The sequence below is a fragment of the Choloepus didactylus genome, chromosome 15 (genome assembly GCF_015220235.1).
Source record: "Choloepus didactylus isolate mChoDid1 chromosome 15, mChoDid1.pri, whole genome shotgun sequence".
NCBI classification, from domain to species: domain Eukaryota; kingdom Metazoa; phylum Chordata; class Mammalia; order Pilosa; family Megalonychidae; genus Choloepus; species Choloepus didactylus.
Window position 1 is genome coordinate 85,034,105 of NC_051321.1, and position 27,797 is coordinate 85,061,901.

A 27,797-nucleotide genomic window follows, 5' to 3' on the forward strand; every position below is an offset into this window, starting at 1 on the left:
CCTCCCTTTCCTTGCTGATCATAACTTTTCCCCACTTTCTGAATGATGGAAGTGTCAGCAAGCCAAGCCAACCAGATGTTCTGGTTCCAGCCCCAGGTGCCACAGGTGAAGCCCCAGTGGCCGCTCTTCCCTGCACATGTAGCTCATCCCATGACCTGTGTTGGGAAAGCATCTGCAGGTGGTTTGGGGGACCTACGTGCCCAGGCAGGCGATTTCGGTGCCCCGCTCCATCCAGCTTGAACCACCCACGTTGACATTTCCCATGTTCTGTGTTGCTCATTTCCCAGAGCAGGGAAATTCTTTGAAACAAAACCTTTTGGGCAGCATGGAACACCCCATTCACTCTCAGAAGGTGCCAGGGCAGGCTTTATGGTTTAAAGGGCCTCCTTGAGGGACAAGCACAGGCTGAGTACCCCCAGCTTCTCCTGGTCCACCTTCTCCTGTGGACAGAGGAGCAAGAGGCCAGAGAGGGCAGGATTCAGAATTCTGAGGGTTAGTTAGGTGGGAATGCTCCATTTCTCAAGGCTGTGGTGCATTGCTCTCCAGATGGAGGAGCAACTATGTCTGACTCCACAGAGAAGAATGGAGGGAAAGGAACCTCCAGCAGATGTTTACAGTAGACCTACCAGAGGATTTTCCCCAGACCAGGTCCTCCTTTCCTGGCCCCCATTATCAGCAACTGCAAAGCCAGGCATCTGGTCACCCAAGCCGGAGTCCTGGGCACCATCCCAACCACTCCCCATCTCCTGCCCCCAGTGCTCTACCTCTAGGTAGCCATCAATCCATCACTTATCTGCACCCCCGCTATCAACCATACCCAAGGATCACAGATGGCCACAGCCTACAGGAAGAAAGCATCACCCTGCTGACACCTGGATGTCGGACTTTTGGCCTCAAAACCATGAGCCAATAAATTCCTGTTGCTTAAGCCAACCCACTGCATGGTGCTTGTTTTAGCATCTAGGAAATGAAAGCACTGACTAATGAAAATGAATACCTATACACAAAATAACACTGAATCATAAAGACATAATGTTGAACCAAAGAAGCAAGATAGAATACTTCCCATGTATATAAATTTAAAAAGAACAGAAAAATTAAACTATATTACTTAGGAATTAATATTGGGCAGTAAATTTCTTAAAAAAAGCAAAGAAGTAACATGAAAGTCAGGGGGAGGAAAAGAAATCAGAAAGAAATATACAGAGGGCTTCTGGAGTTCCGAATAAGCTTCTCTTTGCGTGGGTGGGGTCACACACACGTTCATTTAAAATTCATTCAACTAAACACGTTTATGTACTTTTACATGTTTGCTCTATTTCTCACCAAAAGAGAGTTTAAAAGATACTGAGCTAAAGAAGCAAGGCAAAAATAGATTGCAATATTATTTTTAGATTAAGTTCAAAATAGGCAACACTAAATTATAGACTTATTTGGTATAAGTACGGACAAAATCAAGGCAGATTACTGTGCACGCCAGCCTCCGGGGAAGGAAACACTTTACATCCGAGCAGGGACACACACAGGGCTCCTGGGGCCAGCCGTGAGCTATTTCTTGGCATGGGTGGTGTTTTCATGGATATTTGCTTTATTATTCTTCTTTATACCATGCATTTGCTTTATATACTTTTCTGCACACTTTATATACTTGTTTAATCCTACATTAGAAAAATAAAATGGATTTTTTTGGAGGGGTGGTCTTCGCATTACATCGAGTGGGGGGAGAGATGTTGAGATCAAACCACTTTTTAAATGTATTTTTTAATTTAGCCCGACCTTCATCCCCGCTTACAGAGTACATAGTACTGTAAAGTGCTGAGTCATTGGGTTCCAGTGTAACTCAGCTTGCTTCCCCACTTCTCCACAGTTGGCAGTGTCTTCTAAATCAGTTATTGATCATCCATATACAAAATTGTATTGCCGTTGCCGCCTCTTTTCTTTTCTTCGTCCTTGTGCATTTATTCCTTCTGGCTGTGTGTGTGTGCATGTGTGTGTGTGTGTTTCTTAAACCCTTTTATTTGGTTTTGGCAGAGTCTGGGGAGGGAATGAAGCTAATACATGCCTTCATATTAGAAGTCATGTAGTAGTTAAAGTCATCTTTAATTAGAAGTCCTCTGGATATCTAACAGCTTTTTACTTTAAATAAGCGTGTCCATGTTATATTATTTCTCAAATAAAGATACTTGAAACTTTTATCTTCATTTTGATTTGTTCCATTCATCCATAAAAAGTGGACCCCTTTGCCCATTTAATGCTTTGTTTTTTACCTTAAATTCAAATTGTCTGATATTTTTGTTGTATTTTCGTTTCACCCCCTGCCTTCTTTCTGGTTTGTTTTGGCATAAGTTACTTTTCCAGCCCTCCTACTATAAAATTCTCTGTGCTTCTTATAGACTGACTTTATTTGAGTTTTTTAACTCAAAATTAATGAGTTTATCTGTCTTTACTTTTGGCTTTAACAAATACGTTTAGTCATATATGACTGTATGTGCATGTCAGTATGTAGGTACGTACTTTTCTCGATAATTTGGATATAAAAGTAACCCAGTTACTTTTAAATCTTAAACCCTTAATTAAACACATATTGCTCAAGTTATCCAAAATGAAACAGTATGCACTGATCCTCCCCCATTAAATGTAAAAACACCCCTCCCTCCCCTCCCAGTTCCTCCTGCTTTCTCCCAGATACAATAAGCACACCCTTTGTACCTGAACTGTGGTCGTCACCCCCTGACTGGCCTCCTCCAGTGCTGTCCCATCCTACCACCTGCACACACTGCTGGATTCACCTCCCTGACCTCTGGGAAACTGATTAGGTCGCATCTCCACCCCCACTGGAAAACTGCAGGGTCTCTGTGCAGCTACTGATATAGTAAGTCCTGAAGAAAGCATCAGTCCCTTACAGACAGGCCCAAGCTAACAGTCAGCATCACTGCCCACTGCTCTGAGACTTCCCTGTTTGCCAGGAGACTCGGGTTTTTGCTAGTCTTCCTGGAGTCGTTATTAATAGCTCACTCCCCCTCTCAAGAGTGAACTGGATCGGCATGTAAATTATACGATCATTTGAGCCAGCACAGAACTTAAGCCCCAAACTGGCCAATCTCCAGCTCTTTGACTAGCCCAGCACTCTCTTACTTCCATGCTGTTCCTCACACTGTTCCCTGCACTCAGACTACCCTTCCCCAGTACCGTCCATCAAATTTACATCCACCCTTCGAGTCTCCATTCAAGAGCACCTCCTTAGATGACCCCAGCCCAAAGCAAACCATCTCTCTTGTGATAAAGACAGCACCCCATCCTATGTAAAACACACTATCCTGCAATTATGTTTGCAACAATTCAGCCATGGCTTCAATAAACAGTTGCCAGGTGCCTGCAAGCAAATAATCTTGTTTTTAAGGAGCTCCAAGGGCAGAGGGGAGAGAGCCAGGTGTAGATGGTGTGGCCAGTGCCCTAGAGAAATGTTCCTGCCAGTCTGAGAAGGGACAGGGGAGTGGTCTGAGCTGGTGCTGGAGGAGGAAGTGGTGCGGATAAGAATCCAAGTCTGTAAACTCCAGTGGGCAAGAAAAGGACTTTCAATTTTTTTTTCTATGACTTAATTTCCATATCTAACCTCTTTCCTCCAAGGGAAGGAAACTGAGTCTTGAGCAGGGCACAGCTCCTCCCCATCTCCCTGCGGTGACATCTGCATCCAGTCGGCTTGTGTGGTTGGGGCTGGGGGGCTCCCTGGTCTTCAAGAGCATGGCTCCTCCACTCCGGCACCTGCGTGGTCGTTTGTGTCCCCTTCCAGGCTTGAAGGTATGTTGCCTCTGGTCACTGCTGGGTCTTCCCTCACTTAGGGCCACAAGGCTTCAGGGACACCCTGTGCTGCTTTCACACGCTCTGGAAACCAGCTGGTACCGCGGCCTCGGAAACCCTGGGAAGGTAGGGCCACCCCTACCCCCTACGTGACCTTGTGGCCTTGCCCTGCTGAGCTCTGTGCTGGGCAGGGGGACGGTCCCCTGTACTCTCGGACGCACATTAGCTGATCTGTAGCTCTGTGGCTGCTTCTGCCCTCACCTCCCTCCAGCAACTGCAGCACCCAAGCCTCTTGCCCATCCAAGTCTCAAGGAGCAAGCAGGCTTCGTCCTTATTCATCACGCTTCCTCCAAGCCTCTCTTGTAAGCCCAAACTTGGAAACAGGCTGGAATTGGTCTGCTTTCTTTCACATATTGTACCGTGTCTTCCCTTCCCAGGCTCCAAGGACCACGCCCCTCACTCATGAAAAGGGTAAGGGGCGAGGGGAAACACACACACAACCCACACACACTGGCAATGCCCCACAAACGTCCTCCACCACGAACAGGAGTTCTACCCGGAAGCCAGGAAGAGGCAGGGTTCTGGAAAGGGGGAACAGCCTACGCGAAGACACAGAAGCTTGAAGCAGACGGGAAGAACGGGGGTGTGGCTGAGCTTCACGGGGCGGAGCTTGGCTGGGAAGGAGGGAGGAGACTCAGCCTCAGGCCCGGGTCCCGCCCACAGCCCAGGACCCGGGGAGGAGGTAGAGACGCCTGGTAACAAGCTGCATTCATCAGTCCAGACAGGTGGAGCCTGCCCCAGGAATTGGGAGGTGGGGATGGAGAAGGGTCGCCTCCTGCCCCCTCCGGATGTCAAGCACCCCCACCCTCTCACCACACCTGGCCCAGCACCCTAAACTGGGGAATAACTCAATTATTGTTTTTGGATTAACACACTTTTGCTCATTCATCACACACAGCCAATCATTTGCACAAGACAGCGCGGAGTAAATTCCAAATGTCCCACACTCACACGTGACATTTAAGGTTCACTACAGGGGGTCCTGGCTCCCCCAGATACCCCCGGCTCCAGCTGGGTGGCCGAACCACCTCACCCCACCCCTCCAGATTTCAGAAAAGAAAAGAAAAAGCAAACACACTCTGTGTCCTTGACATCTGCGCCACCCAGTAACGATGGCTGAGTCTCCAGGGTGCCGGGCACCAGGCTCCTTCCGCCACCCAAGGAGAGCTGGACGCTGGCAAGGAGGTGGAAAGGCAGCTGTCGCTGCGTGGTAACTTCCCGGCCCGGATCCCCGGGTCTCCACTGGCCGCGGATGCTCGGGGCTGACCGGCGGCAACCGCACTGCCTCTCCCCGCGGCCTCCCGATGAGGAGCTGGATGGAAGCCGTGAGAATGGGCCCCGGGGAGCCTTTTCTGCACTCGGTCATGCTTTGGGACCTGGCCACGTGAAAAGAGGAAAGAGCGTGGGGCCCTAGCGTGCTGCAACGGCCAGGGGGTCTCCAAACAGAGCTTGGGCCTCTCCCTTCCCCGCACAGAAGGGGGCATTAGACTCTGAGATGCAGCCCGCTTTGCTCACTGCAGAGCACAGAGTTTCAGAAAGGGAAGGTGGGGGCAAGCAGAGCACAGAGCCCCTGCAGGGCAGCCCCCCACAAGGGCCTGGACATCTCTTCCATCCCCCCAGACTCCAGTTGCCTCATCTATAGAGGTAGGGAGACCCAGACCCTCCCCCCATAGACGTAGAGGGAGAATTGCCACTCACTAACCACCACACCCCCCCACCCCAGGCCTAACCTGAATCAGTGCCTTCCTCCTCCACCTCCAGCATCCACGCAGAATCTGGAGACACAACCCTCCCCACCCCAACCCAAGATGCTGGGGCAGTGCGCACCCCTCTGTGCTCTTGGGGCCTTGCTCAAATGTCCAATGTCACCCTTCAGTGCTCCTTTTTGAAATCCTAATCAGACCCCACCCTAGCTTGCCAAGACACATCCCACTTGCCTTATTTTTCCTGAGGGCACTTACCACCATCTGGTGCTGGGTTCGTTTTACATGTTCACCCCTTGCCCGTCTGTTTCGGCTACTGCTCTGTCCCCAGGGCCTACAAGAGTGCTTGGCATCGAGTAGGTGGAACTCAGCAGCTGACCCGTCAAAGGGTCTGGAGAAGATAGAGGCTCGCGGAGAAGGGCAGCCCTGAAAACCTGCAACCAAACCATGCCAGGGTAGGAAGGCACCACCACTCCCAAACTCAACCCCACAGAGGCTCCTCACTGGCATTACTAAAGAGGAGCAGCGTCCACAAAGAGCTAAGGCACAGGCCTGGAGTCAAGCTGCCTGGGTTCTCATCCCTCTGGACCACTTTTGAGGTGACTGAACTGGTCACTCTGACCCTCGGTATCTTCTTCTGTAAAATGGGAATCATTCTCATCCCAGCCTTGTATAATGGTGATGAGGATTAGGTGAGTTAATCCATTAATTAGGTGAGTAAAACATTTGACCCAGTGCCAGCACACCTTAAATTCTCAGTAAGCATAAGATACCATTACCTTCACACTCTGCTTCCCTCAGCTACAGCGCCTTGCTGCTATCGCCTGCCTCAGCAGAGGCCCCACGTCCCGGTTGGCCCTGCTGCAGACTTGGAGGGCTGAGTGGCAGACAGCCCTCTGAGCCAGACAGGGGCCCTGCTCACTGCACCCACAGCTTTCATTCCTGGAGGCCTCTGGGGTAACTACTTGCTGCGCCCACCTCCGGCCAAGCAGAACTGAAAAAGCTGCGCGAGGAGAAACTCCAGGCAGTAGCAGGGGCTGCGGGGCACCTGGGGGAGCACTTGGGATCCTGCTGCAATTGCAGTTCAAGCCCTTGCACTCATGGGGAAGGCTGTGTTTAATAAAGGATAATTCGTGGACAGAGGGGCTGAAGGAGAATTGTATTCAGATGATGAAGCAAAGTGCATGTGGCTTAATTGCAAAGTGATCCTTCCTTCCTTCCACCCACAATAAAACCAGAATCCAGGGAAGTGAGTGTGGGCAGAGGTACCCCTGGCCCACCTCCCCGGGGTATTCTGGGCCTGCTCCAGGCCTTATGATGGCCCAGCAGGCCCAGCTGACACCCCCCACCCCTCGTTGTCACCATCTGACTTCATGTCCCACGAGACCTCTGCCACACTGGCTCCTGCTGCTCCTCTAATGCCGCAGCCGCAGGGCCTTTGCACTGGCTGTTTCCACTTCCCCAGACCCGCACCTGGCTTCTTCGTTTGCGTCCTTCAAGGCTCCACTCCTACAGGACCTTCTCAACCAGGCCTGTCCTCAGTAGCCCACTTCATACTGAGCCCCCTCACTGCCCACTGGCTCCATCACTTGACCCTGTCAGGGCCCCTCTCTGATGCCTCTTTGCTGCTTTTCCCTCACTACATGTCACCTTCTAACACACCATGAAATTTAAGATTAAGTCATGTCTATTGTTTACTGTCTATCTCCCCCTCAACTAAAATATAAGCCATGGAGAACAGGGATCTCTTTCTGTTTGCTTCTCAGTTGAATCCAAAGCACTGAGAACATAGTAGATGCTCAGTGAATACTTGTGGAAGAAACGATGGGGGGGAGGGAGGGAGAGAGGGAGAGAAGGACAGAGGGCCTCACATTGACCTCAGACTGACTAAGGCTACAGGCCTCTTTGATGACCATTTCCCTGTACAATGAATAAGGCAAATGGCATTTTCCAAAAAATGTTGCAAAAACACTTCCCGTCACACACACTCCCCTGGGAACTTGCCACTTGCCCTCACCTTGCACCTGGGCAGGCCTTTGTGGCAGCCTCGACCTCTGGAGTACAGTGGAAGTGACCCGAGGTGACTTCCAAGTCTGGGCTGCACAAGGTGATATGGCTGCTGCCTCGCGCTCTCTCCAGACACGTTGCAGACGAGTCAGAAGTCCGAGGCCACCACACTGTGAGGGAGCCTACATGGGCAGACGACAGGGAGGCCCTGGGGTGTGTGGAGAGAGAGACATCCAGTCTTCCCCCATCTGCTCAGCCTTTCCAGCTCCAGCCACCATCTGATGGTGACCCCCCTGAAAACCCAAGCCAGAACCCCCAGCCTGGGCTTTCCCAAATTCCTGGCCCACAGAGCCCACGAGATTTAATGAAGCATCATTGACTTGTTAAGCCACTGTTTGTAAGTCATTTGTCATTGAGTAATAGACAACAGAATAATGGAGCATTCCAGCTGGACTCCACTATGGGGAAAGATGGGGTGTCTGTGCTTGGGTTAAAGGAGAGCATCCCTGGAGGCCAGCATGGAAGAGGTGGCAGTATTTAGTAAGATAGCAGTCAGGAAAATCTTGGGAGCAAGAGCCGAGGCTATGAGATCAGGCCTGCCCTCCTTACATTTGAAGCACTGAGCTCATTAGGGGCCTGGTAAGCCCCTTGCAGATAAGCTATTATTATGTCCATTGAACTAATGAAAAAAACCGAGCCCCAAGCAGTTAAGTGCATGCCGCAGTCATTCAGCTCAAAAGGAGGGGAGCTGGGACCCCAACCCCAGGCTTGTCCAATTGCAAAGCCCAAGTTGCTTCGCCACCACTGTGAATCATTTAGGCGACAGCCATTTGTGCTGTGCAGACTGGATCGGAATGGGAGGTGACAGACGGGGGGCCCTGGCCCCTGCAACTCCAGGCAAACTGGGAGCCTGACCTCGGCAAGGGTCAGTGGCCCGAGCAGAGGACTGGTGTCTAATGACCTCCACTCGGGTCTCTGGCAGGCTTATCCCCACAAAGCCTCCATGGCCAGCCTGCCTCATCCCTACAGCTCCAACACACCTTCTCTGACAAAGACAGGAGGGGGCCAAGCTATATATTCCATTTGGTTCCAAGGAATCAGACTTAAAAGCAGGAGCAGGAGGGAAGACGCACCCAGCCCAGGCAGGTTATCCCAGGGACATCGGACCCTAAACCTGGTCTTCTGTCCTACAGACTTTGGGCAACCCCTAGAGATTTTGTAGTCAGCGAGGGCCACTGGAACAAAACATCATATTCACCCAGAGTTAGAAAGCTCCTGACCCCTTCTATCCCTCGGTATGGTTGGACTGGCTCCAATAGTGATCAAGCAATGGAGAATGTCATACACGTGGGGCCCCAGCAAATTACCCTCAACCCCAGATCTGCTCAAGAAGCATCTCCCCAGCTTGAGAAGCCTCCTAAGAATTTGATGTAAGGAGATGGTGCTGAGGTGGGGGTGGTGCAGGGAGGGAGGTCCTGAGACAATCCCTGCCCAGGAGAGGCCTCCTGATGACAATGGGGCTGCTCAGACCCTGCAGAGGCATCCGAGGCCCAGTCAGGAGGGTGGGACTGATGCTTTGTGTGACCAGTTCTGGGGTGTTGGAGCGAGAGTGCCAGATTCCTACCTCCAGAAAGCCCCTTACTTCCTAATTCACCCCGTCAAGTAAACGGAGATGAATCTTCCCCATAAAGATGGACTCCAACTGGTACCATCACTAATCGCTGGCAATAAAACTGCTAAATAAAGAACCGAGAAGGGATGATGAATCTATGGGAGGACCGCCCGCCAGAACAATTAGACTGGGGAGCTGCACGTTCATTCACAGACATCGCCAGGCATGTATTATTAATCAAATAGACCTTGAGTTCGGTCGATAAGAAAGGAAAGGGGACTTCCAGCCTTCTCCACCCCAATAAAGTCTTCAACCTTTGGCCTTGAGCTCTAAGTGATAGCAGCCCTGAGATGGGTGGGATGGGGGCTGCCAGGTGATGTCACCATCGGGAGGCAGCCAGCTCCCTTGGTGTCACTCCTGGAGGCACGAACAAGCCTCCAACGCGTGTCCTGGTTCCACTTCTCCTTCCCATGTCTCAGTGACCATCTCCCCCACCAGAGCCACGTAAAATATGCCAAAGCTTAGCAGCTTCAAACAACAAACATTACCTCGCTGTTTCCGTGCATCGGGGATTGGCACATGTTGGCTGAAAGCCTCTGTCTGAAGGCGTCACATGTGGTTACATTCAAGCTGTCAGCCGGGCTGTGGTCGCATCCAAAGGCTGCTGGGGAAGGCCACCCTTCCGAGCCTACCCGGGAGGTCCTCTGATCCTCGAGGGCCATCGGCCAGAGGCCTCCCTCAGCTCCTGCCACGTGGCCCTCCCCGCAGGATTTCCCCATGACCCGGTAGCTGGCTTTCCCCACGGTGAGTGGCCAAGAAAGAGAGGGAACAGATACCCGAGATGGGAGCTGCCGCCTTTTTATAGCCTTATCTGAGGAATGACAACCCGTAACTTCTTCTAGAAGAAAGTCAGAAATAAGTTATTAATCCCAGTCCACTCTCAAGGGGAGGAGATTACAGTCAAGCATGGATTCCAGAAAGCGGGGGATAATTGGGGGCTGTCTTAGAGGTTGCCCACCACAGCCACCTGAGTGTATGGGGGGTGGGAGAGTTGACCAGATGGAGCTGAGAGGCAGGGGGGCCTGCCAGCTGAGCAGAAGGCGCTAGGTCAAAGAAGCTGAAAGGGAGGGAGGGAGGGAGGAAAGAAGCAAGGGAGGGAGGGAAGGAGGGAGGGAGAGAAAAGGGAAGGATGGAAGAAAGGAGGAAGGGAGGATGGAAGGAAAGAAAGGAAGGAGGAAGGGAAAGGAGGGAATTCATTTACAAGATGAAATATTTCTCCCAAGTTGTTTTTGCACCTTCCCCTGCTGGACAAAGTACTCAAAAAGTAACAAGGAATTTGTGACTGTGAACCCCACATCTGCTCCCACATCTGTGGTGACAGAGACACCAAAAAGCGGGGAGCACTAGGGGATCCTTGGACAGAGCAAGACAGGGTCAGTGTGGCCAGCGGCCCTGAGACGGCTGCTGCGTGTCCATCCCCTTCTCTCTCAGCTCCCAGCCCTGCCCCAGGACAGGGAGGAGATCATCTTGTCAGGGTCCAACCTCTGTCCTCAGGGCTCCGACTGGCACTGGGGGAACAGCTGTTCCCAGACCCCTAGAGAAAGGGCCCTGGACATAAGTGATGGGGAGAGAGTGGACACCATTCATTTCCATGAGGAACTAGTGACCTCTTAAACCAGTAGGACAGGCTGGGCAGGGCTGCACCTCTGGAAACCGACAGAGCCAGTGATGGGAGACGGCCTCAGGGGGCCCCAAAGGCCCAGAAACTTCTGCTCAGGACTTCCCTGCAGCTCCATGCTCTCCTCCACTTCCTGCCCCCAGCCCTGCTTCCTTCCATCGCTGTGCGAGGGCCAAGTTGGATCGGTGGGAGGCTGAGTCCAGACCTGGTTCCAGAGATCCAGAAGGGTGGAAAGTTGCAGGGCTCCAGGGTCTCCTCCACCCACCCCACCGGGCTGCACTGACAGGCCCCTTGCCCTTTGGCTCCCCTTCAGCCAGCGGAGACCCAGCAGGGATCCGAGGGCAGGAGGAAGGAGGGGGACGAATGGCTTTGTCCCCTGGCTTCGGGCCAGGAGACCACCAGCTGGTGGTGGCCAGATTCTTCCAGAATCCAAGGACCAGAGCACCTGCCCAGAGCCCTTCCAAATGGCAGGGCCCGCTGGCTCAGATGCCCCCTCCCCTGCCCCTTCTGGCCTGAGGGGTTACAGCTCTCCACTATTGCTGACCCCCAGAGCCCCACCTTCTCTGGCTGGTTTCCCCTCTCCCTGCCCACAATCTTGAAAAGTTCCTTTGTTAAATCCTCCTGAATGACCCCAACTGAGGGTGGCTGCAGACCCTGGGAATCAGCCCAGAGCTGGGAGCAGGTGGAGACCAGGTGGGTGGGAACTGGACAGAAGACGAGGAGGAGGTCTAGGTGGCAGTGAAACGAGCTGCCCAAGCATGACCAATGGCCATCGGGGTATCTGGGCATCTTACCAGTCTGCAGTCAGTGTGGATTCTCCTCCGGTGACCCCAGCTGGCCTTTGGGGGGGGGTCTGACTTTACCCCGAAGCTGCCCAGAGGTGCAGACAAGACTTGTGGCTGCAGCTCGCTGGGGGAGCTGCACTCACCCATCAGCTCAGTGTGGCCCCTGACCCCTGTCTGAGGTTGACCTTGGACCAGTGCTTTCAGTATCATGATTTACTTAATGCCTTTGCTTTAAATCAACTCACTTTTTTATTTAAATAAAATATCCTAAAAGGAAACTTGATTTCAAAGATTGGCTACACCAGTTATTTCTTTCTTAATGTTTCTTAATAATTAATGTTAAAATTAATATAGATCTATACAAGTGGTCAAAGCACATGAAGATACTCAACTTCATTAGCCATTACGGAAATGCAAATCAAAACCACAATGAGCTAGCACTTCGCTCCAGCATGGCAATTATTTAAAAATGGAAAGTAACAAGTGTTGGCAACGATGTGGAAAAGTAGGAGCACCCAGGCGTTGTTGGTGGGGATGTAAAATGGTGCAGCTGCTGTGGCAAATGATTTGGTGATTCATCAGAAAATATAGTATAGAATTACCATATTATTTTTTTTTTTTTGGAGGTATGGTAGGAGCATATTGGAAGCAATGAAGTTATATCAGTTATATCAATGAAGTTATATCAGGGTATTTGCTTTTCCTCTTCCTTTGTTTTATTTTATTAGGAAATGTGGTTTTTTTATTTTTTTATTTTTTGATAAATAAATTTAATTAAAAATAAAGAATTACCATATGACCAGCAATCCTATTTCTAGGTATATACCAAAAATAATTGAAAGAGGGAACTATAACAGCTATTTGCACACTGATGTTCATAGCAGCATTATTCACAATAGCTAAAAGGTGGACGCAACCCAAATGTCCATCAACAGATGAATGGATAAACAAAATGTCATATATACATACAATGGAATAGCATTCAGTCATAAAAAGGAACAAAGTTTTGATACATGTAACAACAAGAATGAACCTTGAAGACATCATACTGAATGAAATAAAACAGACACAAAAGAACAGCTATGATACTATTTCACTTATATGAAATAACTAGAATATGCAAACTCACAGAAACAGAAAGTAGGTTACAGGTTCCCAGATGAGGGGGGTCAGGGGAAAGGGGAGTTTTTGGTAAATGGACACAGGGTTTCTGATTTGGGTGTTGGTTTTGGTAATGGATAGTGATGATGTAGCCCAACATTGTGAATGTGATTAATCCCACTGAATTGTGTATTTGAAAGTGTTTCAAATGGGAAACTTTATGTTGTATATATGTGTCTTCAATAAAAAAAATTAGACAAATTAAATTCATACCTATCTAGGTAAAAATAACGTTAAGGCACAAACCACCTAAAAATGTTTCCCACGACACTAACGCAGTGCAGCCTGAACCCTGGGACGCTCTGCTCCAGCTCTATTCTTGGGAATTCCAGTCTGATCAGAGTGAGAGGCATTGTCCCTGAAGCCGCCTTGAGGGATGGGATGTGAGACACCTGGGTCTACATCTCAGCAGACAGAGAGTCAAGCTGGTTGATTTGGAGAGGGCAGGGCTGAGGGCTTGGGGAGAAAGTGCACCATCCAATCAACTGGCCAACTGGTCAACCAGCTCTCCCCTCCAATATGGCGGGAAGGCTCCTGCTGGTGTGGCAAGGACTCCAGAAATTGCCTCCAACAGGGGCCAGTGCACCGGGAAAGTAAGCATGAACATGAAAGAGCCCAGGCTTGGGCATCAGATGGCCCAGTGGAAACTCTGGCTCCATCGGTCATGAGCCACACAACTCTGGATGAGACTCTCAAACCCTCCAAGCCTTGGTCTTTCTCATATATTAAGTGAGAAAAATAACACCAACCTGATACATTTGTGTGAGCATGAGACATACGTGAGAAGCGTCTGGTGGAGTACCTGGCGCATAGATGGCACCCGTAAATGATCTTTTTATTATAATAAAAAACAATGTCAACCCAGCAACCCTCGATATTCTAATATTTCCCTGCCCCACCTACCAGGTAAAGCTCAAATTTTTACCTGGTTCACCAGGTCCCTTGTAGTCTGCCTGTTGGAAAGAAAGCTGTACCTGAAAGAGAATAAACGCTCACCCAATTGTGTAGGAGAAAAGAATTTATTCACGATCTTGTAAGAACTGGCACACAACCTAAATATGGTGGTTGGCGCGCCGAACAATAGAACACAGCACTACTTGTTCCCTAAAGCTAACACGCAAGTCCCTCCCCTGTTTCTCCACTGGCTGGATACTCCAGAGGTAACAGCCTATTCGACAGGCCTAACTAACCTGCACAAATTTGAAACATTTGAAACAAGTCTCCACCCCTGACTATAACTGTTATAAAGCACTGACACCACTCCTATGCTTGTGAGGCCTCTCTCCTTTGTTTTTCAACCGCAGAGCCAGTTTGAGCTAGTTTGGTAACAAGTTACAAGGCTATTTTAGGAGTTTCTTCACCTGAGTCTCCATTTCCCCTGTTCTATATCACCTTGTGTGAAAGCTGAACTTAATTTTATTCTCACATGCCCCCAACCTGTGTTCCCAACCTCCTCTTCCTACCCCAGTCCCCTCCTGCCTTAGATTTTTCCCTCAGGACAGCACTGACTCTTGACATGTATCCTTCAGTTTTCACCTGAGTGGGATTTCTATACATTCTAATAGAACCGCCAAATCAACTTTCTAAAGTTGAAGGCAGACTTTAGAACTTTCAGCCAATAAATGGACAGCTGCAAGGTCAACAGTGTAGTATCAGCACATTTATCAATACAGAAGTGTTTGTGTTATGCTGGATGGTTGGTCTTTATTAGCTTTAAAAAAGCAGAAAGGAGGATATTAAGTTGTCAAGCAGAATTAAAGCAGAAAAAGATAAAAATCATTCATTAGGTGCACTGCTACCAACAAATATCTGCTTTCACGCTGACGGTCATTGGAAACATCTGGTCAACTGGGCGCTCATCTGTGGAAGGAGTAAACCAGAGAGAGAACACAGACAAATGCTGGGACCAGAACATGGAAGAGAGTGCTTAGAAGCTAAGCACATCGATGGAGGGAATGGAAAGATCTTTTCACAGACAGAATTAGCTTCAAAAAACATTCCAGAGCCAGAACAATATGCACTGACATGGGACTCACCCCAAAAATATGCATTTAAGAGGAAAAAAGCAAAGGCAAGAAATGTGTATGATTGATATCCTACCATTTGTGAGAAAAGAGGTGTATGTGTATGTATGTCTCTAGGAGATGCAAGAGTTTGGTAGCAGTGGGGGCATCTGGAGAGAGGAATTGGAGAATGTGAGGTCAACAGTGGGAGATGGTATCATTCGTCCTGCTTCCTTTTTTTTCACCACGTGATTGTGTTTTGTAATATAATGACCCAGATGCAGAGAAAATTCGTGAGTCCATATGTTACACTTATAGCTTGCCACAGATCCCATCACCAAGAGAAGAGAAGGCTGGCATTCCATCTCTTCTTGACAAATTGTTCCAAAAAAGTTAATAAGCCATCACCAGAGTCAGCTTTATGTTCTCCAACTCAATCCTTTGCAGAATCCCCACAGTAAGGCTTTTTCCACATTAAAAATAATTTCTTCTACCCCATAAATGTCACTGTATGATATCCAACAGAACTAGAATTAGAATTTAGAGAAAGTCCTTTAGAAGTTAATTATGTTGAATATGGTTAATGTTTACTGTCTACATTTAATGTTGTAAATCATCATGAATTCATGTTTAACACTGGTTTTTAAAAGGGTGTACAGCCACTATATGATCTCATGTATATAACAGATTCAAAATGATGGAGAAGAGGTCAGACAATGGCACGGGGTAAGGTCAGTGGGGGGTGGGTAGGTATGACCATAAAAGGGCTAAGCGTGTTTCTTTGGAGCGATGAAATAGTTCTGTATCTAATTGTGGTAGTGGCTACACAAATCTATACATGTGATAACATTTCATAGATCCATGCCCTCCCACAAAAAATGAGTAGGTGTAAAAACTGGTGAAGTCCAGATAAGTTCTGTAGCTTAATTAATAGGGTTGTGCCAATGTCTATTCCCTGGTTTTGACAATTGTACTATGGTTTTGTCAATGTTTTCTTTGGTGGGAGTTGGGTGAGAGGCTTCCAAAAATAGAGGTACTTTTTTGCAACTTCTACGTCTAAAATTGTTTCTAAATAAAAAGAGTCTCTAAAAAAAAACACATGTATCTCCAAGATCAGATGAGATTGGGCAAATTCAATGAGATCCCACTTATACACCTATTAGAATGGCTAAAATCCAAGACATTAACACCAAATGCTGACAAGGATGGAGAGGCACAGGAACTTTCACTCATTGCTGGGGAAAATGCAAAATGGCACAGCCACTTTGGGAGACAGTTGAGCAGTTTATCACGAAGCTAAACATAGGCTTACCATACACTCCAGCAATCATGCTCCTGGGTTTTTACCTGAAGGAGTCGAAAACTGATGTCCACACAAAAGCCTGCACGTGAATGTTTGCAGCAGCTTTATTCACAATTGCCAAAATTGAAACAACCAAGATGCCCTTCCATAGGTCAAGGGATAAACAAACCGTGGCACATCTGTACAATGGAATATTGTCCCAGTGATAAAAAGAAACAAGCTATTAAGCCACAAAAAAAAAAAAAAAAGAGGAGTCTTATGCACATATCACTAAGTGAAAGTAGCCAGTCTGAAAAGGCTATGTACTATACAATTGCTACTACATAACATTGTGAGAAAGGCAAAACAATAGAAACAGTGGTTGTCATGGGTTGGGAGGAGGGTGAGGGGTGGAGAGGAGAAGGGAGGGAAGAGGAGGTGGAGCTCAGAACATTTTTGGAGCATTGAAACTATTGTGTATGATGCTATAATGGTAGACATGTGACATCATGCATTTGTCAAAATCCATAGAATTGTGCAACATGAAGAGTGAACTCTGATGTAAACTACGGACTTCCATTGCTAATAATGTATCAATATTGGTTGATCAATTGTAATAAATGTGCCACACTAATGCAAGATGTCAATAGTAAGGGATAGGTTGGGAAGGGGCAGTGGCTTATGGGAATGCTCTGTATTTTCCATGCAATTTTCCTTTAAACCTAAAATTGGTCCAAAAATTTTAAAGTTTATCAAATATAATAATTTCAAAATTTTGAAAAAAAAAAGAAAAAAAACACGAGAGACCCAGTAATTGTAGAAGTTACGATATTTCGTGGCTCTCTGGAAACAGAACACATTTGTGATGTGTGAGCTGTGGCTAGAGTTTGCACACACCACTTTCACACCTCCGCAGGTATATTATAGGAAACAAGGGCTTGTCCGTGCCATGCACTCTGCAACCTGGGTTTCCCACACTCTCACGCCCCTTTAGCCCAGGGCGGTTTTCTCCTGCCACCCATCTGACTGACGGCCCCATCCTCATCCAGAAGATCTCCCACCCCTCGGCGGCAGGGGCAGTGGGAACCAGGGCAGAAGCCAGCCAGCACACCGCCCGCGGGCACGGCACTGGCGCTCCTCCCATCCCAGGAACCCTGCGGCCTCCGTCTCACAGACGAGAGTCTCGGAGAGGACAAGCAGCTCTCCAAAGTCCTACAGCCAGTGGGTGATGTTGGATCTGGGTTCAAAGCCGAGTCTGATTCCCAGTAGCCAAACGGTGGAAACAACCCCAGGGTCCATCGACAGGTGAACGGATAAACAAACCGTGGTGGATACACACACTGGAAGAACATTCAGGAATGAAGGAAAGAAGTTTTGATTCATGTGACAACGTGGATGAACCTTGAAAACATCGTGTTGAGTGAAAGAAGCCAGACACAGAAGGACAAAATATTGTATGATTCCACTTACATGAAGCATCCAGAATAAGCAAATTCGTGGAGATGGAAAGTAGATTAGAGGCAGGGAAGGGAAAATGGGGAGTTATTGCTCAAGGGGTGCAGAGTTTCTACTTGGAGAGATAAAAACGTTTTGGTAATGGAGGGTGGTGATATATAGCATTTTAAAGTAATTAATGCCACTGAATTGTAACCTTAATGATGGTTAAAATGTGTTATATATATATGTATATATATATGTAGGTATATATATGTATGTTACCAATACTTGGAGGAGAAAAAAAAAGGAAGATAAAATGACCGTAAACTACCTGTGAGCCACCTGGGGGATGGCCCCTGGCAGCAGGTGCGGGCAAACCAACCAGGACAGGAGGCCTAATTCAAGGCTGCAGAAACAGCAGCTGTTCTGGGTCCGCGCCGGCCTTACGTTGTGGGGTAAAGTGCTCCACTTGGGAGAAGCTCTCTCCCGACTGCAGAGCCATTAGCTCACCAGCTCCTGGAAAACCCATTTGGCGGGCGCTGACAGATGTGGCCATTACACAGTCATTTAGCCCCCCTCGCTGCCCCGTCCAGACCTAGAGTGCGGGAGGGCCGCGGCAGGGGGAGGCGAGCCCGGCCCACCCCTCACCTCCTGGCCGCTCATCCCCTTCTATCCTTCTGCCTGCATGTTGTCAGGTCTGCGTTAATGGCAGAGTTTTAACGTGCCACCTACAACCTTGTCCTCCTGAGAATTGTTCACAGATCACCTCTATACGTGTGAGCTCCCTGGGGCCTCACAGCAACCCTATGAAGTGGATATCAATATTATTATTTCCATTATACAGATAAAGAAGAGAGGCACAGAGAGGTTAAGCAGCATAGTCAAGGTCACACAGCTAATATATGTGTCACAGAAGGGATTGATTCCCAGACCTGGGGGGCTTCTCCTGTCCCATGCTGCTGGAGCCCAGATCCTGGATTCTTACCACGTATGGGGGATGCCAACAGCCTCAAAGAGGGTCTCCGGGCCTTAGGTAAGGTCAGGGGATGCTCCACTCTACATAGTGGAGGCGCCAGGCCCCAGAGGCTAAAGCCTCCCCTCCTGGAACGCTTCTTATTGGCAGGGGGACAAGAAAGCTACAGTCTGGACCCGGCAGTCCCCCAGCTTGGGTACTTTCATCCTGTACCCCCCATGCAGTGAGGACCCTTTGCTCAAGCCAGACACATGTCCTCCCACCCAGTGCCCCAGGCCAGGGGGCTGCAGCGCAGCCCAGCTCTGTCTGACCACGTGTTCTTTTCCCCACTCCAGCCCTGGAGCCAGGCTGCACCCAGTAGAGTCGGAGAGCCAAGGTAGAGGGGAGCAGCTGGGCATGAATCCTAAAGAAGAGTGCTAAAGAGGAACAGCCCATCTCCTGGACATGGCCAGGCTCTGAAAAGAAGCAGATTAGCCCAGAGGGGCCATCCTCCCAGCTCAGGGGCCTGGTAGCTGATTGCAGGCAGTCGCAGCAAGAGAACGCTGCACTCCAAAGCCAGTCCCCTCAGGCCCAGGGGGCAGAGCGCCGAGCAGGAGGCCCCCAGGAGAGGCCTGTTTGCACCAGGAGGCCTCCTTCGCCTTGAGGTGGCTCAGAAGTCCATGTCAGGGCAGGACAGCCCCTCTCTAAGGAGCACAGTGGGGCTGGGGAGGGGGTTGGATCCCAGTTTTGCCAAACCCCTTCCCCTGCCTCCTGCCAATGGAGGGAGCAGATGCGCCCAAGCTGCTCTTGGAATGAAGGCTCTAGAGCTCCTGGTGCCTGCCAGCCTGGCACTGACCACACAGGCCTCCACACCCCTGAATAGCAGTGGGTGGTGCCAAGCCCCGGGGGTCATAGGGAGGAGGTTCTGGAAATGGATGGGCAGACAAGGACATTCAAGGAACCACCTGGGTTCCATGGCCGCAGGATCCACCCGCCTCCTGAGCGAGGGGCTGGGTACTCCCCCAGCTCTTGGGATGAACCAGGGTTCTCAGGAGCTGATGTGGCAAGGACTTGGCCACATCCCAGAGGGAAAAACAGCCAACTGCTTCTCTGGAAGCATGGCTGCCTGTGTGGGGGAGCAGAGCTCAGATACAGAGCTGTATTCTCACTTGTTAAAACCAAATCTTGTTAAGTCCCTAAAGTCTCTGTCTTTAAGGAACATGACTATCAGCCCTGGGTTTAACTTGCCCTCCTCTGCACCTACCGTGAGCTCTCGGGAGTGGGCCTGCATGGTGGCTGTCCAGATCAGCATGCCCCATGTCCCCTCCTCACAGCCTTGAGTGGCCACAGCAGATTGGACCAGAGACGGACACCTGACAGGGGTGTCCAAACATGCAGTAAATCTCTGCCTGGGGCAACTTAGGCCACGGAAGGTCAGGAATGGAGAGGCCTCTGTGTGCATGACAAAGCAGAGGGAGCAGAACTTCAGGAAGAAAAGTACAGCAGAGAGAGAGAGAAACAAGGAAGAAGGGCTCCCGACAGCCTCTGGCTCTTAGTGCCCATCCCCTGGAGTCCTGGCCTTCCTGAGCCCCATGAATTGTCCCTGGATTCTTGTAATACAGTCACTTTTCCACCTACGATAGCTTCTGGAGTTCCCGTTACTTGCAACTATAAGAGGCTTTACTAAGACGTTTTCTTTCCCTCGCTTCCGGGCACCACAGCCCCCACCAGGTTTCAAGTCCTAAGACTAGCAGAGAAGATGGGCCCACAGCTGGCCTCCTCCTGGACAACACACTCTCCGACGGCCTGCAGGATTTGCTCGGGAGGTGGATGTGGCCATCCCAAATCCCTCTGTGGACGCTTCAAAGCCAAAAGTCAACCAATCCTGCTTCCTTATTGAGAATGTGAGGTTTGCACTGGAAAGAATTCTTCAAGCCTTTGGTATATGTGGGGCTGGGTGGGAGCAAGAGTGAGCATTTAGATAACTCATCCTCTGGGCAGTATAATCATCAGAGAACCATCTGAGACTGATACTGTTATTTTCTCCATTTTACATGAGAGAACCAAAGCCCAGAGAGGTTCAGTAACTTACCCAGAGTCACACAGCCCCTAGAGCCAGGAATTTGGAATGCAGGCAGAACTTCAGGCCCTTAAATACTTCAGCCAGGTTCTAAATTCATAGAAGTTTCATTTTTTCTAAGGCTTCCCACCAGGAAATTAAGAAGCAGACAAAAAAAATGTCCATTACGTGAAGTGGTTGAGGAATCGCTGCTTGGCCTGAGTCTGCACCACTGGCACAAATCTGGAGGTCAGGTTCGGCCGGCCCTGGGGCGGGTAAAATGGAGTCCAGGTGTCCTCAGTTCCTGCCAGTGTTGACTCAGGAGATAGAGATGCTGAGCCAGGTCCACGAAGTCCTTTGGTGGTACCTCCTCCTACCCCTGACCCCCAGCCCTGCCTACAATTCCAGGCAGCACCCCTATCCACCACCACCACCACCATCAGTGACCAAACAAGGCAGTGACCCATGACTGTCCTCTGGCATGTGACAGCAGAGCTGATTCAGGAGGCCCTCTGTCCCACCCCTAGTTATGCCTCCATTGTCTTCTTGGACCTTGAAGATTGAGCACAGTGAATCCCATTCATTCATTCATTAAGCCCTCGCTGTGCAACAGGCAATGAAGCTGAGCTCTCCCTCTTCCCCTGCAGAGGCTACTGCCCACATAACTCTGGAGGAGTTGGCCAACCCTACTGCACCTCAGTTTCCTCATCTGCCGATGGGAACTGCCACACCTTGTGGGTTGATCGTTGGGATTAAGTGAGCCAACACATGTAAAGTTCCAAGGCAAGAAACAAGGTTAGAGGCTTCCTAAATGGGGATCATTTCTCAAGGCAGATCCTTGCACATGACTGAGAGGCCATGGGGTTGGGCATTTCTAACTGGAGCCCCAACTGGGGGATGGAGAATGGAGCTGCTATGCCCCCAGAGCCACCACCCCTGAATCCCTGCACCCCCTGCTGTTGCTCCCCAGCCCAGAAGACCCTCATCCCCAAAAAGCTTTGGCTGCTGCCCCCAGTCCTGGCTTTGGTGGTTTCTATTCTCCTTTCCCATAACTTGGAGTGCATTAAGGAATGCTCTTCAGAGTGCGTCAACTAATAAATGAATAATAATAATTAATCAATCAATCAACCCCTGGGCCCTGAGCCTCCTGCCCAGAATGAAGCCCGGCTGCCTTTTATAGCTGCATTATGAACTTCTGCAGACAGGGCAGCCTGCAGGGGCTCCAGGGACAGCAGTGCTAGGGGGTCGGCAGTGCCTGAGAGGGGCTTCACCAAGGACAGCTCCAAAGGTGCATCCTAGGGCTGAAGGTCTGACCCCTGCAGGTGCCCACCCCTGGAAGGGCCTCTGTCTTGTCCCAGCATCTGCTAAAAGGTTTCTAAGCCTTCCTCCTGGAAGCTTCTAGAAGGTCCCTAATTGCATCGTGGCCAAAGTAGACTCCACCCAAGCAGCCACAGGGCCCAGAGGAACAAAGAGCCAACCTCGGCGATTTCTGTCTTTCTTTTAAACGCTCCTAAATTTATTTGGGTATCTAAACAAACAGAAACTACATCATGCATCAGTTTACTTTTTTGCCTTTGTACAACAAAACTGAATACTCGGTATCTCTGCAAAGGTTTGGTGCTTTTTTCTTTCTTTCTTTCTTTCAGTATCATCAGGCAGACTTTTCGATGTTCTCCACTTTTGCACAGTCACTAGAGTGTGTCGCATCATGAATTATTAAATCAGTGCTTCGTGGTAATACATAATTTCTTATCAATTATTCATGCTAATGTGTGTGTAGTTTACTTAATTGTGTTATTGACGATCAAAAGTAATTTCCTGAAAGTCCTCAAGGACACAAAATTTAATCAGCGTAACTACTTTTCAGATGCAACGCTGTTAAGTATTCTTAATTTGCTGAACAGTTCACTTATTTATGTACCTTTCTGGAGGAAATACGAGTTTAATCAAACAATTAGATTGAAGAGTTAGTGTACAGAAGGGCTTGTGCTTACATCGTTCAACCGGACATTCGTAATTACAGGGAAACGGAAGCAACTTTGCCACTTTTTGGCAAATCGTTTCATCTTTGTACTCAACAAGCAAAATACAGCAGGAAGAAGGATTTGATCTTTTTTTTTTTTTTTTAAGGAGACCATGTATTTCATCAAATGCTTTGCAGTAATCAGAGACGAGGCGCAAACATTTAGGGGATTGGTTTAGGGATAAAGGGTAGAAAGGGGACTGAGGGATCTGCAAGTAGAACCTTTTGATTATCATAATTGAAAATGAGAATAATTGTCATAAAAACAATAACCATTTGCACGGAAACACCATCAACATCGGTGAGCTATCAAAGATGGCAACTTTTCAGGTACCAGGCACCCCCAGCTAGACAGTGGCAGAGAGCTCGCTATTGCACATTTTCCCTTTGAGATCTTCAAGTTTACTATCCATATGAGAGAACAGAGAAACCTAGACCCAAACAGAAATCTCAATCAGAGTTGGCCCTTAAGAATGAATTGTCTCTTCGCCACAAGGAAACCCTCTTTCCCGTGCTCCATTTCTGCACATACACCATTCCAGTCTCATTTTCCTACTTTTTTTCTTTTTTTTTTTCTCAGTAGAAAGCAACACCACTAAAGAGCCATCTCCCTGTGCCGGAGACCTGAGAGAGAGCTCATCCAGGGGCATAATGATTTTGGAGACGTTCCTGGAGGGCTTCTCCTACCTCCAAGGGTGCCCAGCCTTCCCTAGACTTCCCGCCAACCTGGAGGTCCATTCCGGAGATGCAGGGGCTGGAGTGGGAGCTTCGATTGTGGGGAGCCCACACCTGCCTCGGTGCCTGCAGAGTCCAGCTTGGTTCACGGAGCCGACGGTCTGCCTGATGGGCCCGGCCTCCCTGGCCAGACTGGGCCCCTGAGAGCTCCTCGGGGTGGAGACCCCAGTCCCTGCTGGGACAGGCTGTGTCTGGCAGGCAGCCCCCTGCCCCCATGGCATCCCAGGCTGCCTTCTCACCGAGCCCACAGCCAACACCCTCCAACAAGAGAGGGAAGGACATTGCCGCTAGTCTTGGTTGGAGAGATCAGAGTTGGTGGGATGACACTGGTCTCCCGGTTCCTAAACAAGGTAACAGGGGCAGACCCATGAGAACTCAGCCCTGGGCCTTCTCTCAAGGACGATCCGTGCCACGGTTCTTTGGGTTGACGAGACTTTCAGACAGTGGCCCAGGTTGGGGACAGAGAGGGTGATGGGGTGAGCAATTCTACGTCCTCCCAAGACTTCTGGGTCTGCATGGAAACCCCAGTGGTCTCACCACCGAGAGGACCCTGTTGCCACTGGAGTCGTCCAGCAACAAACGGGCCTATTGCCAAAGAGGCAGGGCCCCAGAGGGGCCGCACCGGGCACCGAGTTTGTTGTGTGTCTTGCTTTTGCTTTCCGGGTCCCCGAAGAGGGCCTTGGGGCAGCAGGCCTCTCCTTGCTATTCCAAGAGTTTTCCGCGGGGGCTGAGGTTGGGCAAAGCAGGGGGCCGGGGGTGGGGCACGCCGGGCGTGGACGCTGCCCCCTCATACACTCTTCTCACCCTCACTCTGGTCCTTGATGGGAGGCGTCTTGGCCTGGCTGCCGTCGGGAGGCGCCGGCTTGGCTGCGGGGCCGGGGCTGCCGCTGCTGGACGGCAGGAGGTTGGCGGACTGCAGGACGGCCTCGGAGTGCTCGCGGGCCTTCATGCGCAGGGCGGCCACGCTGGCCGTGCGGTGGCTCTGGCAGCCGTAGGTGGGCAGGAAGGAGAGACCCATGGGGTCTGGGATGCAGCAAGAGCACAGTGGGCCCCCTGGAAGAAGGGAAAACAACAGGCGTTATTGTGGTGTGCATGCTGGCACTCAGGGCATGGGCCTGGAGGAGGGGCTGATGTATTCTGTCTGGTGGTGTTTTGGACACTTAAGGGAGGGGTGACCAGTGGTCAAAGCCCCAAGGATGCAGAACTCCAGAGGTCTAGTTGAAAGTCCAAGGGAGGCCCGGCCTCATTGACCTTCACTTTGGACCAGTTCTGTGGCTTCCGTGGGCCTCAACTTCTACTTCTGCAAAATGGGACAACACCTGCTTCACAGGATCATTATGAGGATTCAGTGAAGCATTCCCACACCCCACAAACTACGTGCCAAGGCACCCCAAAGGGCTCACGGGGGCATTGCAGGGATATTGTAAATGTTCAAGGAAGCACAGCCACATCCACCAACAAAGCTTGAGGTGTTCACAGATCCACTTTGGACCTTTCAAGGATTCCTTTCAAAGATGTCATAACTTTGTGAAGTTGGATTGTGCAAGCACAGAAACACATGTGGAACAGAAAATGAGTGTAGTGGGCCCAACACAATTCAAAGCTTACAGGAGTCACACAGAGTCCATCAGACGCACATCCTGCCAGAAAGGAATGGTAATCGCTTAATGGAAAAAAATTTCTTCAATTTGTCAATATTTTTTCAAATGGCAACTAAAAGATCAAAACATAAATACATGGATCTAACTATCTAATGAACGAAACTGGTGGATATTTCTTATGACCCAGAGGAGTTGTGAAAAATGAATGAGACCCCAATGGTACTGTGAGCTAAGACGGATTGAGATCCTCTGGAGTAACCAGTTTGGAAAGCACTTAGCACAGGCCTGACTGCAGAACGGGGCCTGGGGAAAGTGGCCTGGCTCAGAGCCTGCCAGCCACTCAGGACAGAGAGAGCAGGACCCTTGATGAGGAGCCACTTTGGTGTTGTCCTCGGTGGTTATAGATTCCTTCACTCATTCCTTCATACATTTAGTCAACACAACTATTCCACGAGCACCAAGCAGTTTTCCAGGCCCCAGAAAATCTGCAGGAACAAGGCAGCCAGCCCTGCCCTCCTGGAGCACGTGCTCCAGTGGGGAGGCACGCCACAGCCTGGCACACTCAGATGCCATAAAACAAAGTCAGATGAGGATAAGTGCGTGGAGAAGGGGAAGCCAGTAAAGGGGTGGGCCGTGATGTCTGAGCAGAGACCTGAATGAAGCAAGACAGAGAGAACCCTGTGACTATGTAAGAAAAGAGTATCATGGGTAGAGGGAAGAGATTGCAAAAGTAAAGAGCTGAGGTAGGGGGACCGAGCTGCCATCATGACATAATTTGAGTGAACATGTAATATGTGATCCCCCAGGGGATGTACATGACTACAGCCTCAGCCCCCAGCAAGCTGGGCCAGAATGACCAGGGCAGGAAGGAGACGGTCCATCTAAGCACTGCCAGTGATGGGTGGAATTTGGTGCCTGTCCCTGAGGCCTGAAACGGGGTCAGCCATGGCCACCAGCCACTTCTCCCCTTCTGATGAGGGAAGGGCAACATTCCCTCCGTCCTTCACCCAGCCCTGCAGCTCTTCCTGAAAGCACTCACAGACTTTGGAAACAGTCTTTGCAAATCAGAAGTAACTGGGGACTAAAATCCATATTTGTTGAATGAAATCCAAATTCCTGACTGCGGCCTTGCATGATCTGGTCCCACTGTCCTCTCCACCCTGTCTCATGCACCACACAGTCCTCCCTTCAGATCCTCAAACTTTATCATTGCCATTATCGCCATCATCACCATCATCACCACCATCACCACCACCACCTCCATCACCATCATAATTACCACCACTATCACCACCACCACCACCATCACCACCATCACCATCATCACCACCATCACCATCACCACCACCATCGTCACCACCACCATCACCACCACCATCACCACCACCACCATCATCACCATCATCACCACCATCATCACCACCATCACCATTGTCACCACCACCATCATCATCACCATCACCACCACCACCTCCATCACCATCATAATTACCACCACCATCACCACCACCACCACCATCACCACCATCATCACCACCATCACCATCACCACCACCATCGTCACCACCACCATCACCACCACCATCGCCATCACCACCACCATCGTCACCATCATCACTATTACCATCATCACCCTCATCACCATCACCACCATCACCATCATAATCATCACCACCATCATCACCATTAACAACATCATTGCCTTCATCATCACCATCATAATCATCACCATCATCATTGTCATCATCATCATCATCATCACCACCACCACCATCACCACCATCATCACCACCACAGCAAATCCTCATGCAGGAAGCTCTATATTATGCCAAGCATTTGCATGTAGTGGGCACCATTCTAAACATGTTATACCTTAACTCCTCTCATCTTCAGAACAATTCTGTGAAATAGGCTCTATTACCCCTTTCGCCAGTGAAGAGACTGAGGTTAAGTAGCTTTTTCCTTCATAAATGAGTGATGGAGTTGGATTTCCCACCAGGCAGAGGGCTCCAGGACCCACTCCTTAACTCTGAAGAGGACACTGCACCACCTTGAACCCTTGGCCAGGTTCTGCCTGTGAAGAGGCCCCTCTGCCTTGGGACACTCTTCTCACGGTGACTCCTCTCTTTTCCTCTAGGGCTCTGTTCAACCATCACCTCCTCAAGGAGACTTTGGGGACCTTCCCATCTGAGTCAGACCCCCTGGCTATGCCCATCAGAGCATCTGCTCACACCTTTCATAGCATTTGCCATAAACATATTTGGAATGTTAGTGGCTTGTTTGCTTATTTATTATCTCCTCCTGCCCCACCCCGTAACCCCTTCCCTGCAAGGTAATAGGCTCCCAGAGGGCAGGTACCTTCTCTGTCTTGTTCACTACTTTATCCCCAGCACCTGGCACAAGACGAGCCCCTGTGAAATATCTGTGAGAAAAAAGGAAAAGGAGGGAGGGAGAAAGTAGGGAAGGAGGGAGAAAGGAGGAAAGGAGGGAGAAGAAAGAAAGGAGGCTCTAGTGGATGAGCCCTGGAACCAGAGAACAGGGCAGTGGCCTGACAAGAGAAGAAGCCCCAAGCAGCCCTTCCGTAGATCTGCACCTGACCTCCAAGTGCTGCCAAAGCTGGAGAGCTGTCACCATTGATGTCTTGAGAGCATGAGCATCCAAATGTTAGGACAGCACACAAGATCCCCACACCACAGCTGTACCTTTGCCCATGCCCCTGTATCCCTAAGGCCCTCGTCCCTGCTCCAGCAGCACAAAACTGTTTATAGCTCTCCAGACCCCCTGGTCACATGCACCCCTGCTGGGCCCTATTCCCCCACCCAGCGACTGTTAGAGACCCTGTCTCCTGGGCTCGGTTCTAGTCATCCTTCCAGACTTAGGAGAGAGCCCCTCATCTGTGAT

General features: G+C 49.8%; 1 protein-coding gene across 1 annotated transcript in view; it reads right to left on the minus strand.

Annotated features, from left to right (window-relative positions):
- Positions 1-24,082: 24,082 nt before the first annotated feature.
- DRGX (dorsal root ganglia homeobox) overlaps positions 24,083-27,797 on the minus strand; it is a 32,811-nt gene continuing 29,096 nt past the window's right edge. Inside the window, exon 6 of the mRNA XM_037805391.1 lies at positions 24,083-24,348. Within this exon, the coding sequence (XP_037661319.1) occupies positions 24,083-24,348 (266 nt within the window). The remainder of the gene's footprint in view (positions 24,349-27,797) is intronic.